Source organism: Schistocerca americana, chromosome 2 (genome assembly GCF_021461395.2).
Source record: "Schistocerca americana isolate TAMUIC-IGC-003095 chromosome 2, iqSchAmer2.1, whole genome shotgun sequence".
Classification (NCBI taxonomy): domain Eukaryota; kingdom Metazoa; phylum Arthropoda; class Insecta; order Orthoptera; family Acrididae; genus Schistocerca; species Schistocerca americana.
Window position 1 is genome coordinate 47,177,937 of NC_060120.1, and position 13,625 is coordinate 47,191,561.

Sequence of the window (13,625 nt, forward strand, 5' to 3'; positions counted from 1 at the left end):
ATCCTTGTATGGCGCTCAGGGGAGGCTGGCATCGTGGAGCATTCTCGTAGGAACCTGTAGTAAAAGTCTACAGTGCTCTTCCTCCAGGCGACAACATCTTTGCCATACCGGATCAAAGTTTTTCGAAGAGCAGGTTTTGCACACTGGATCCACCAGGATATGGTAGACGGATACGTGGGACCGCGTCTATTACATATGATCCAAGTGTCTTCTATTAGAAGACGACAGTCAGGTGAATTAAGAAGTGCCGTGTTCAGTTTCCATAAACCACGTCCGTGCCATACTGCCTCTCTTGTGAGAACAACATCACGAAAGTAAGCCTCACGATCTGAGAAAGCAACAGGCAAGATTTCAGCCTGTCGGGTGGGTTGAATTAGGGATCGCGAGATGTAGAAGGGATCCAGTCGGCTAGAGGAGTGCGCAGTGTAGTACGTAAAGCCCAAAAGATCACCGTGAACATGTCTCCACATGTCGACAAATTGTAGCCGCGTGACGACTGTTTCCAGAGCTGCGCATGGTGAGTGACGCGGCAATTGATCCTGAGGTCGCTGGGTGCAGTTGAAGTCTCCACCCATGACCCAGTCATCCTGTGGTCCCATAAAAAGGGGTGTAGCTACTTTCGCGAAGAAAGCATTGCGTTCACGACGGTAGCTGGAGCCCGACGGTGCATAAATGTTGACGATGCGTACACCAAAGAGAGTAAGGGCCATACCTCTGCCGTTGGGGAGGTATAGGACATCTTCGGCAGGAAGACCTTCTCGTATGATGATGGCAACACCACTACCGGCGTCCGAAGCGGGAGAAAGATGCGCCGTGAATTCACGTGGTGGTGAAAAATCGGCGACATGCACTTCCTGAAAAAGCGCAATATCTATGTCCGCATCATAAATCATATCGCGGGGCAGCGCCAGTTTGTGAGGCGCACGAATGGTCGCGAGGTTAATCGTTGCGACACGATAATGCTGGTGCTGGAGTCCCACAGGCACAACTGGGGCTCCTTCTTCAGGAGCGAGAGGTCGTCGACCTTGCCGGTCTGCTGAAGAGGTTGCTATTGTTGAGAGTTAGCGGGCGAGAGCGCAACCGATGGGGGTGCCCCACCATCAGCACCGTCCACCCCAGTCCCTTCGATCTCCACGTCATCTGCCTAGGAGGCTGATACTGCGGTAGGGCATCGGCTGTGCACATCATCCACGCGGAAAGGAGACGTAGTATTCGGCTCGGCGGATAGGCTCTCTTCAACGTCGACCTGTGGGGGCGTCCGCGCGTAAGGAGGGGTGTTCGTTGCCAGTGGTCGCCTGTGGCGGGTCGTTCGCATCAGACTTTTGGTCATTAAAGAGCGGTTTGTCATCCATCTTCGGGTCTGCATTCCTGGTATCCATTCGTAGAATGGATTCATCAGGGGGTGCACGGCTACGTTTCTTTCTCTTTCGTATCGACCCTTGTTTTCGAACATGTCGTTCAGAGTCTGATTGCGGGTGACTTTCGTCTGACTCCGCACCAGCCTGAAGGAAAGCAGAAGTAGGTACCACTCCCAGATCAACGTCCATCTGAGTAGCATTTTTAGTCACAGTGCTGCGAAGATTCGGCAGGTCAGGATCAGGCGTCTGTGGCACCTCAGAAGGATTCTCAGTAGTGGTTTCATCTACCTGATCAGACGACGTCAACGGAGCAGGAAGACCTTGTGTAGAGGTGCTACCTTCCTGGGCAACCTTGGCATATGTCACAGGGATCTCAGTGATCACCGCTGGGGACGCTTCCTCGCCAACCGGCGTCTGGATCAGGCGGCGTCGCATGCAGGCGGATCTGACGTGGCCTTCTTGTCCACAACCCGCACATGTTCGGGGTTGGCCGTCTTACATGACAATGGCGCGCACCCCGCCAATTGTCAGGTATGATGGTATATGCTTTTTCAGTTCAATTTTGACCTGACGCACACCATTATGGACATGGTAGGTCGTGAAGGTTTGCCATTTTTCGACGTGACCATCAGAGTATTTGCACCTAAGTCCATTGGCATGGCAGCGAATAACATCTTCACACACCTCGGTGTTTGTCATTTTAATATAAACGACACTACTCGTGATCGAAAAATGGATTCCGAGAACGTGGTTAGGATCTAAACGAACTACTTCACGTATGAACGTTTCAACTTCATGTGCACGAGGTCTCGCATGTTCAGCTGGGAAGGAAGCTCTAAGAGTCTCACGGCGGTAAGCGCTCGACATGTTGTTCACGGTGGGCGGACACAAGCCTTAAAGCTACGACGCGGAAGTAAACAGCGCCTGCAGCGGAGCACTGACCGGCGCGCGGGGCCGTCCGCACGCTGCCACGGCTGAGGGCCGACTGAATACCTTAACCGTTACGCTAACGCAGCTCATCATTGGAATGAAGGCCTAGAGAATTCTAAACTGTCACGCAAAATACCGACAAAATACTGTTGGTGTGGTGTCACCGCCAGACACCACACTTGCTAGGTGGTAGCCTTTAAATCGGCCACAGTCCGTTAGTATACGTCGGACCCGCGTGTCGCCACTGTCAGTGATTGCAGACCGAGCGCCGCCACACGGCAGTTCTAGAAAGACTTCCTAGCACTCGTCCCAGTTGTACAGCCGACTTTGCTAGCGATGGTTCACTGACAAAATACGCTCTCATTTGCCGAGACGATAGTTAGCATAGCCTTCAGCTACGTCATTTGCTACGACCTAGCAAGGCGCCATTACCAGTTTATATTGAGATTTTTATTTATGTACCATCAAGAGCGATGTACACCAATTATGGATTAAAGTTAAGTATTCCAACAGCTACGTTCTTTATTTGCTAGACTCAAATCCTTTAACTGTTCCAGACCTCGCGCCAGCCTGCGTGAGCTTAAGTGCGTGCCTTTCAGCTTCACCTCATAGTGACTGGGCTGTCTTGCCAAGTGTACATACGGTCTTCTTCTTTATACTTGCTTAAATTACTTGTGTCATGGCTTCGCCACAATCTCCAGATGTACTGTCCGAATTTTATCGCTTGCAGAATCAGCAGACGCAGGCCTTATTGGATGCCCTTGGACAGCTCGTCCAGGGTCAACGTGCAATGCAAAACGATGCGGCGGCCGCCACTCCACCGCTACCGCAGCCACAACACGCAGTTGCACCACCTTTTTGTCCTTTTGATGCGGCACTGGAAAGCTGGACGGAGTGGTCACGCCAATTTGGAATCCATCTCGCCGCCTACAGAATTCAAGGTATTGAGCGGCAGCCTTTTTTGCTTTCTTGTGTAGGCGTCCAAACGTGATAGTGAAATTATTTCCCCTACGCGACGTAGCAACTCTGTCCTACGACGAAATTTTGTCTGCATTAGATGCCTATTTCAAAGAATCGGTCAAAGTAGTTGCAAAAAGGTATACGTTCTTTTGTACAAAACGTACGGCCGGTCAAACTAATCGGCAGTGGGTTGCAAACTTGCAAGGCCTTACTGGGGATTGTGCTTTTGAGTGTGAATGTGGACTCCCTTATTCAGATACAATGGTACGTGATGCAATTGCACAGAACGTTTCTGATGTTCGTATAAGAGAACAGATTTTGAAACTAGTCAATCCCTCCCTTCAACAAGTGATGGACATATTGCATAGGCAAGACACACTTGACTTTGCTCAGGAATCATTTGCAACTTCGCCAGCCATGTGCACGTTAACCGGTCAACCGGGCGAGCTGCACGGAACAGTAAACAGCCCTCGCGCCCGTCCGCGCAGCTGCCGCCAAGCTCTCCAAAATGTGTGCCGCGCCAGCAAGCAAAATGCAGTGCTAAGGTCATGCCTGCGGTGTGCTACTAGACATTCGTGTGAGACTTGCCCGTCACTCCCAGCTATTTGCTTTTCTGTAGTAAAAAAGGACATGTTCAAAGTGTTTGCCATAAAAATCTCAGATAGGACACTCACAACGTTTCCAGGCCCTTTGCTTCGCGCCAGAATCGGTATCGAACCAAGAATACTCAGCCTCATGCACCTTCGCCCATGGACATTCATGTAGTTCATTCCACTCTGCCCAGTGCCTCTCTCCCTAACAGTGACTGTGTTCGTCCCTCAAATAGTGTGCGTCGACATCGCAGGAAATCCCGTCAAGTCGCAAGTGATTCTGTACCAGTGTCAGTTCCCGTTGCACGAGACAGTCGCTCTTGTCATCAGCAGGACAATAAACTTTTTGTAGACTTGGACATTAATGGCAACGTGGTCCCATTCCAGCTCGATATCGGAGCTGCAGTTTTATTGATCAATAAAGACATGTACAAACAACTGGGCACACCTCCGTTGCGTGCTGCAAATGTTAAGTTAAATAGTTATTCCGGTTAGAATATCCCTGTGTTAGGACAGTGCAGCCTTTTTGCAACATACACGAGACAAACAAAACTTGTGTCATTTTACGTACTTCGTTCTTCTTCTGCAGTGAACTTGTTTGGTTTAGATTTATTTCAGTTGTTTAACTTGTCTATAGTCAATCAAGTCCTATCAGTGAACCAGACTGTGCCTTCAGCCAGTGTTTCTCGTCTATGTGACGAATTTGCAGACATTTTAGCACCGGGCCTTGGTTGCACAAAGAACTATAAAGCACATTTGGAACTGAAAGTAAACGCGCAACCGAAATGTTTCAGAGTGCGCAATGTTCCCCACGCATTGCGTGATGAGGTCGCAAGAACATTACACGGTTTGGAATCACACGGTGTAATTGAACGTGTGCAGGCTTCTCTCTGGGCCTCACCCTTAGTCATTTTGCTGAAACCTTCCGGAATATTGAGACTTTGTGTGGACTTCAAAGCTACAGTGAATCCACAATTAGTGATTGCAACTTTTCCTTTACCCCGCCCGGAAGATCTTTTTGACAAACTGTGCCCGGGTAAATATTTTTCCAAGTTGGACATAGCAGATGCGTACTTGCAAATACCGGTGGACGAAGAATCCCAGCGAGTTTTGGTGGTTAACACGCATCTTGGTTTGTATAGATTCAAAAAACTGCCATTCGAGTGTGCATCCGCCCCTGCATTGTTTCAGCAATATCTGCAAACTGTTTGTGCCTCGGTCCCTACTGCAGCAAACTATCTGGACGATATTGTGATCTCCAGAAAGACAGAAGAAGAACATTTAGCCAATCTCATAACATTATTTCAGGTCCTGCGTCAAAATGGTCTTCGCTTGCGGAAGGACAAATGTGTGTTTTTTGCTCGGGACTTACCCTATCTGGGCCATGTACTCAATGCCCAAGGCATACATCCGAGTCCAGAGCACCTCCGTGCCATACAAGACTTGCCTTCGTCGCAGAATTTGAAGCAGCTACAGAGTGTGCTGGGAAAAATAAATTACTATAACAAATATGTGCGCCACGCCTCTTCCATTTCAGCTCCGCTTCACCGCTTACGCCGTAAAGGTGTTCCGTTCGTCTGGACGACGGAATGCGAACGCACCTTTCGCCAGTTGAAATCGGCGTTGCTTTCCACTACTTGCCTTACGCCATTCGATCCCCAGAAACCCCTTTTCTTGATGGTAGATGCATCGGGTTTCGGGATCGGTGCTGTGCTTGCGCACAAAGATGGATCACATGATCGCCCTATTGCCTTTGCGTCCAAATAGCTCTCGTCTGTGCAAAGAAATTATTCAAAGATAGAGAAAGAAGCTTTGGCTCTCGTATTTGGTGTTACAAAGTTTCATGATTTATTGTATGGTCGTCACTTCACCATCATCACAGACCACAAACCTTTGACATCGCTTTTTCATCCGACCAAGCCTGTACCTCCACGTACAGCGCAGAAATTCATTCGCTGGTCTATTTTCCTGTCGCAGTATCGCTACGAAATCTTGTATCGGTCCACTGCTAAGCACGGAAACGGCGATGCGTTGTCCCGTTTGCCTGTTGGTGAGGATCGCGCATTCGATTCTTCCGAACTTGCTTGCATGTTCATTGATGCGGAAACCGATGACGTGGTCGAATCGTTTCCGATTGATTTTCGTCGTGTGGCTATAGCCACTGCTGCTGACCCTGTCCTTGCTACCGTTTTGCCTTTTGTTGCCACGCAATGGCCCTTGTCAAAGTCACGGATCGAGGATCCGTTGGTTCGCCGATTTTTTGCTCACAAGGAGAGCCTTTTTGTACGACGTGGTGTTTTGCTGTTGCGTTCTGATAATGATCAGTCCCGGGTCGTGGTCCCACGTTCGTTACAGTCCTCTGTCTTACGGCTTCTCCACCAAGGACATTGGGGTATAGTGCGAACGAAACAACTTGCTCGTCAGCAGTGTACTTGGTTCGGAATCGATGCTGCGATTACGAATATGTGCTCTTCTTGCATGGCGTGTGCCGAACAACAATCCGCCCCACCGCGGAAAATCTTTGCATGGCCGAAAGCCACTTCCCCTTGGCAACGCTTACACATCGATTTTGCTGGTCCATTCTGGAGTGCTCGATGGTTGGTTCTGGTCGATTCCTTCAGTAATTTTCCTTTTGTTGTCAGGATGTCTTCCACGACGTCATCTGCCACCATCCAAGCGTTATCCGCTATCTTTTGCATTGAAGGTCTTCCACAGACTATTGTTTCCGACAATGGCCCACAATTCATGTCCACAGAATTTCAGTCATTCTGCAAGGCCAATGGTATTCAACATCTGCCATCCGCGCCGTTTTCGCCTCAGTCAAACGGTGCCGCTGAACGATTGGTCCGGACTTTCAAGTCACAGATGTTGAAGTTCAAAGAGTCGCAGTCTCGGGAGGACGCGTTATTGCTCTTTTTGTCTTCGTATCACTCTCAGCCCCGAGATGGTCGCTCGCCGGCTGAGTTGCTCCATGGTCGTCCTCATCGAACCTTGATGTCTTTGTTACATCCGCCGCATCAGGTTCCTGTGCAGCGGCAGCCACCTGCTTTTGCTCCAGGCGACGTTGTATACTATCGCAACTATCGAGGTTCACGACGTTGGCTTGCAGGGCGCATTCTTCGCTGCCTCGGCCGCGCTATGTATCTGGTTTTGGGGGCCTCTGGTGAGGTGCGTCGGCATCTCAATCAGCTGCGCCTCTGTCGTCGCCTGGGTTCTGCCGCTCCCCGTCTGCTTTCAGCGACGGTGCCGTCCGGTCAGCGCCCTGGGGACCCATCTACTGGCTCGCCTCATCCCCAGGTGTTACCGACGCTGCCTTCCATTTTGCCCCATGGCGACGTGCCGCCGCCGCCGCCTGTTCTCCCGCCGGCGACGCCTGCAGTGGACGCTTCGCTGCAGCCGCCAAGCGCCTCCCTGGGTCACGCGCCGCCGATCGCTTCCCGAGACCAGCAGTCCTCCGCTATGGAACTCTTGCCCGCTCCGGACCAGATGTCGTCTTCGCCCGTCGGGTGCCCCGACGCGATGGAGGTCGACCCTTCGGCCCCTCCTGTCTCTCTACGGGCGCATACACCGCATGTTGGCGTGCACCCTGGACTAGGTTTTCAGGCGTTTCCTAGCTCCCCTCGGACCGAATGGCCGGGTGCGGGTGGCACAGCCTCGCCTGTTGTTAGGCTCCCCACCTCGTCGCATACGTCGACATGGGATCCTCCCCACGGCGGGCGGAAGCCTTATAACACAACCGTACGCCGATTTGCGGGGGAGGAATGTGGTGTCACCGCCAGACACCACACTTGCTAGGTGGTAGCCTTTAAATCGGCCGCGGTCCATTAGTATACGTCGGACCCGCATGTCGCCACTGTCAGTGATTGCAGACCGAGCGCCGCCACACGGCAGGTCTAGAGAGACGTCCTAGCACTCGCCCCAGTTTTACAGCCGACTTTGCTAGCGATGCTACACTGACAAATACCCTCTCATTTGCCGAGACGATAGTTAGCATAGCCTTCAGCTACGTCATTTGCTACGACCTAGCAAGGCGCCATTACCAGTTTATATTGAGATTATTATTTATGTACCGTCAAGAGCGATGTACACCAATTATGGATTAAAGTTAAATATTCCAACAGCTACGTTCTTTATTTGCTAGACTCAAATCCTTTAACTGTTCCAGACCTCGCGCCAGCCTGCGTCAGCTTAAGCGCGTGCCTTTCGGCTTCACCTCATAGTGACTTGGCTGTCTTGCCAAGTCACGACACTGCCGTTTGGTTTCTGACGAGACTCTACCGTAAATGATTTGTATAAAATTATGTGACTTACACTGAGGTAGTGCTTGTGGTGGCGTTACCTGATCGTATAGCTGTTCCAGCGAAAACGTGGCGCCTCCTTTGGCGCCGTCAACCGCCCGGAGCCAGTGTATCGCGCGCCGCCTCTTCTGGAAGGCGACGAACCGGCAGAGGGGCCACGGGTAGCCGCTGGAGACCCGCGGGTCGGTAAGGGAGCGCCGCGTGGCGTCGTGCAGCCAGCAGACCCGCAGCTCCGCGGCCGACAGAGAGGACTGCAGCAGCGAGCACAGCGCGCGCAGCCGCGGGCCGTCCGCGCTGTCGAGGCGCGAGCAGGCCGCCACGCCGCGCCCGCACAGGTAGCGCGCTATCGGCTCCTGCCGACCGGCCGCACGTCACTCACTGACATTCAGCTGGTACACAGTCTGTCAGGCGTCACAAGTATTTAAGGGGGGTAGGACGTAAAACTGGCCGACTTGGAGCAGGAGAGGCATCGCAGGATATTTTAATTTCCAGTGTCTATACTTTTACAAATAAATTCATAAAAATTTGTCAGCATGACCTGGAAGGATTCAGAATTCACACTAATATCAGTGGAAGTTCGATAACAAAACGAAATAGTTTTTTTTACATGAGAAATTTCATCATTTTTTCACTTACTACTGGCTGCATTTGTTGCTATAGGTACACTTTTCTTCCTAAGTAAGAGAGATTCTTCGATGAATTTTGCACAGCATACATACCATAATTACAGGTGTATGAAACTCTAGAATTTATTTAATTTATGAAAAACCGAATGAGCTGTTGTATTTTAAACTTCATGAAAAAAAATTGTAGTTAATTACCTCAATTATTACCACAGTTTTTAATAGATTTGGAAAGTTCAAGAGTTCCATGCACCTTCAATATGGTTTGTATGCTGTGCAAAATTCATCAAAGAATCTCTCTTACTTATGAAGAAAAGTGTACCTATAACAACAAATGCTGCCATTAGTAAGTGAAAAAATGATGAAATTTCACATGTAAAAACAATTATTTCGTTATGTTCTACAACTTACACTGCTAAGAGTGTGAATTCTATATCCTTCCTGGTCATGCTGACAGAGTCTTATGAATTTATTCGTAAAAGTATAGACAGTGGCAATTGGAATGTCCTGTGGTGCCTCTCCTGCTCCAAGCCGGCCCGTCTGACGTCCTACCTCCCTTAACATATCGTAGAAACGACACCGCCATGTAGCAGTGAACATTGAGGTGACACACGTCACTGGATGCCTCCTGATATCGTCTCGGACTGCCCTGTAGCCCTGTGTGCTGCAGCACGGACTCAACAAGTCGGTGGAATTCCCCTGCAGAAATAATGAGCCATGACACAAGTCATTGGAAGTCCCCTGTAGGATTATTCAGATATTCTGTTTCTATTGCTGTCCATAACTGCCAAGTGTTGCCAGTGCAGTACCTCTCGATTACGTCCCATTAACGTTCGACGACATTCATGTCGGACCATCTGGGAGGCAAAATCATTCCCTCCAATTTTCCACAACGTTCTTCAAAAAACACAACCAAGTTTAGGCTGTTGACAAGGTCATAGCTATTCCATTAAGTTTCGGGTGTGCAGCCGCAATAATGCTCGTTCTTCTTGTAATACTACGGCTGCATAACGTTCGACATGCCAACACAGATCGACTGCGGAGTCATAGATGTAACGCGCGCATTGTGCACGCCTCTGCCGCCGACCAACGTCTCTGGCGCAATTGCATCTGTGGCCGCATGCGCAGCTGCGCGGTACATGAGTATAAAGGCACCAAGCAAGCGCTCGAGCGGCAGTCTTGCGGCCCACTCTGAAGATGGCTGAATGTTATACAACCGAAATATTAGAAGAAGGAGAATTCCCGCGGCTGCACACCCGAAACTTAATGGCGCAGTCTTTGCGCCACCAAAACCTGAAGATTCACGTGGTCATAGCTGTTTGTCAACATAAAGTGCATGACTGGCTGCAAACAGCCTCCAAGTAGCAAAATGTACCAATGATATCTTCACTTCGACCAGAGGACCCACTCCATTCCATGTGAAAACTGCCTACACCATTACGGAGCGACCATCAGCTTACAAAAGTGCCTTGTAGATAACTTTCGTCCATAGCTCCATGGAGGCTGCGCCACACTCGAAACCTATCATCAGCTCTTGTTGTTGTTGTTGTTGTCTTCAGTCCTGAGACTGGTTTGATGCAGCTCTCCATGCTACTCTATCCTTTGCAAGCTTCTTCATCTCACAGTACTTACTGCAACCTACATCCTTCTGAATCTGCTTAGTGTATTCATCTCTTGGTCACCCTCTACGAATTTTACCCTGCATGTTGCCCTCAATTACTACATTGGTGATCCTTTGATGCCTCAGAACATGTCTGACCAACTGATCCCTTCTTCTAGTCCAGTTGTGCCACAAAATCCTCTTCTCCCCAATTCTATTCAATACCTCCTCATTAGTTATGTGATCTACCCATCTAATATTCAGCATTCTTCTGTAGCACCACATTTCGAAAGCTTCTATTCTCTTGTTGTCTAAACTATTTATCGTCCACGTTTCACTTCCATACATGGCTACGCTCCATACAAATACTTCCAGAAACGACTTCCTGACACTTAAATCTATACACGATGTTAACAAATTTCTCTTCTTCAGAAACGCTTTCCTTGCAATTGCCAGTCTACACTTTATATCCTCTATACTTCGACCATCATCAGTTATTTTGCTCCCCAAATAGCAAAATTCCTTTACTACTTTATGTGTCTCATTTCCTAATCTAATTCCCTCAGCATCGCCCGATTTAATTCGACTACATTCCAATATCCTCGGTCTGCTTTTGTTAATGTTCATCTTATATCCTCGTTTCAAGACATTGTCCATTCCGTTCAACTGCTCTTCTAGGTCCTTTGCTGTGTCTAACAGAATTATAATGTTATCGCCGAACCTCAAAGTTTTTATTTCATCTCCATGGATTTTAATACCAACTCCGAATTTTTCTTTTGTTTTCTTTATTGCTTGCTCATTATACCGATTGAATAACATCGGGGATAGGATACAACCCTGTCTCACTCCCTTCCCAACCACTGCTTCCCTTTCATGCCCCTCGACTCTTATAACTGCCATCTGGTTTCTGTACAAACCCTAAATAGCTTGTCGCTCCCTCTATTTGACCCCTGCCACCTTTAGAATTTGAAAGAGAGTATTCCAGTCAACATTGTCAAAAGCTTTCCCTAAATCTGCAAATGCTAGGAACGTAGGTTTGCTTTTCCTTAATCTTTCTTCTAAGATAAGTCGTAAGGTCAGTATTGCCTCACGTGTTCCACCATTTCTACGTAATCCAAACAGGTCTTCCCCGAGGTCGGCCTCTACCAGTTTTTCCATTCGTCTGTAAAGAATTCGCTCTTACCGACTGAAGTCGGACCTCATCTGATCACGTCGCAGTTTTCCAGTCGTCTAATCCCGACTGATATTATCACGAGCGCAGGAGAAGCGCTACAGGCGATGTCTTGCTGTTAGCAAAGACACTGGCGTCGCTTGTCTACAACCATTCCCCGTTGACGCCAATTTTCGCTACACCTTAGCAACTGATACGTTCATTGTGCGTCCCGCATTGATTTGTGCTGTTATTCCAGGCAGTGCTGTTAGTCTGTTAGCACTGACAACTCTACGCAAACAACGCTGCTGTCGGTCGTTAAGTGAAGGCCGTCGGTCACTGCATTGGCCATGGTGAGAAGCCTGAAATTTAGAGTCTCGGCACACTCTAGACAGTGTGGATCTCTGTATATTGAATTCCGTAACGATTTTAGAATTGCAATGTCCCGTGTCTTTAACTCCAACTAATATTCCGCATTCGAAGTCAGTTAATTCCCATAAAGCTGCCATAATAGCGTCGGAAACGTTTCCATTTGAACTACATCTACATCTACATCTACATGGATACTCTGGAAATCACATTTAAGTGCCTGCCAGAGGGTTCATCGAACCACCTTCACAATTCTCTATTATTCCAATCTCGTATGGCTAGCGGACAGAATGAACACCTCTATCTTTCCGTACGGGCTCTGATTTCCCTTATTTTATCGTGGTGATCGTTCCTTCCTATGTATGTCGGTGTCAACAAAATATTTTTGCGTTCGGAGGAGAAAGTTGGTGATAGGAATTTCGTGAGAAGATTCCGTCGCAACGATAAACGCCGTTCTTTTAATGATGTCCAGCCCAAATCTTGTATCATTCCTGTGACACTCTCTCCCATATTTCGCGATAATACATAATGTGCTGCCTTTCTTTGAACTTTTTCTATGTACTCCGTCAGTCCTATCTGGTAACGATCCCACACCGCATAGCAGTATTCTAAAAGAGGACGGACAAGCGTAGTGTAGGCAGTCTACTTAGTAGATTAGCATTCCCCACATTTTATTTGTGTTCCTTCCAATTTAAGTTGTTCGTAATTGTCATACCTAAGTATTTAGTTGAATTCTTTTTGGATAGACTGATTTATCATGTAACCGGAGTTAAACGAGTTACTTTCAGCACTCATGTGGATGAGTTCACACTTTTAGTTATTTAGGGTCAACTACAACTTTTCGCAACATTCAGATATCTTTTCTAAATCGTTTTGCAGTTTGTTTTGGTCATCTGATGACTTTATTAGTTGATAAGCGACAGCGTCATCTGCAAACAACCGAAGACGGCTGCTCAGATTGTTCCCCAAATCGTTTATATAGGTAAGGAACAGCAAAGGGCCTATAACACTACCTTGGGGAACGCCAGAAATCACTTTTGTTTTACTCGATGACTTTCCGTCAGTTACTACGAACTGTGACCTCCCTGACAGGAAATCACAAATCCAGTCACATATCTGAGACGATATTCCGCAAGCACGCAATTTCATTACGAACCGCTTGTGTGGTACAGTGTCAAAAGCCTTCCGGAGATCCAGAAATACGGAATCGATCTGAAATCCCTTGTCAATAGCACTCAACACTTACGTGAATAAAGAGCTAGTTGTGTTTCACATGAACGATGTTTGCTAAACCCATGATGACTGTGTCAATAGACCGTTTTCTTCGAGGTATTTCATAATGTTCGAACACAATATGTGTTCTAAAATCCTGCTGCATATCGACGTTAACGATATGGGCCTGCAATTTAGTGGACTACTCCTACTACCTTTCATGAATATTGGTGAGACCTGTGCACCTTTCCAGTCATTGGCGAACGGTTGTATATGATTGTTAAGTATGGAGCTAATGCAAAAGCTTACTCGGAAAGGAACCTAATAGGTGTACAGTCTGGACCAGAGGACTTGCTTTTATTGAATGGTTCAAGTTGATTCACTACTCCGAGGAAATTTACTTCTATGTTACTCATATTGGCAGCTGTTCTCGATTCGATTTCTGGATTATATACTTCGTCTTCTCTTGTGAAGGCATTTTGGAAGGCTGTGTTTAGTAATTCTGCTTTGGCAGCGCTGTCTTCGATAGTATCTC

The 13,625-nt window shown here is 48.1% G+C and overlaps 1 protein-coding gene across 1 annotated transcript in view; it reads right to left on the reverse strand.

Annotated features, from left to right (window-relative positions):
* Positions 1–13,625, reverse strand: part of LOC124593774 (metaxin-2-like) — a 64,584-nt gene that overhangs the window by 28,206 nt on the left and 22,753 nt on the right. The window contains exon 2 of the mRNA XM_047132122.1: positions 8,178–8,489. Within this exon, the coding sequence (XP_046988078.1) occupies positions 8,178–8,489 (312 nt within the window). The remainder of the gene's footprint in view (positions 1–8,177; positions 8,490–13,625) is intronic.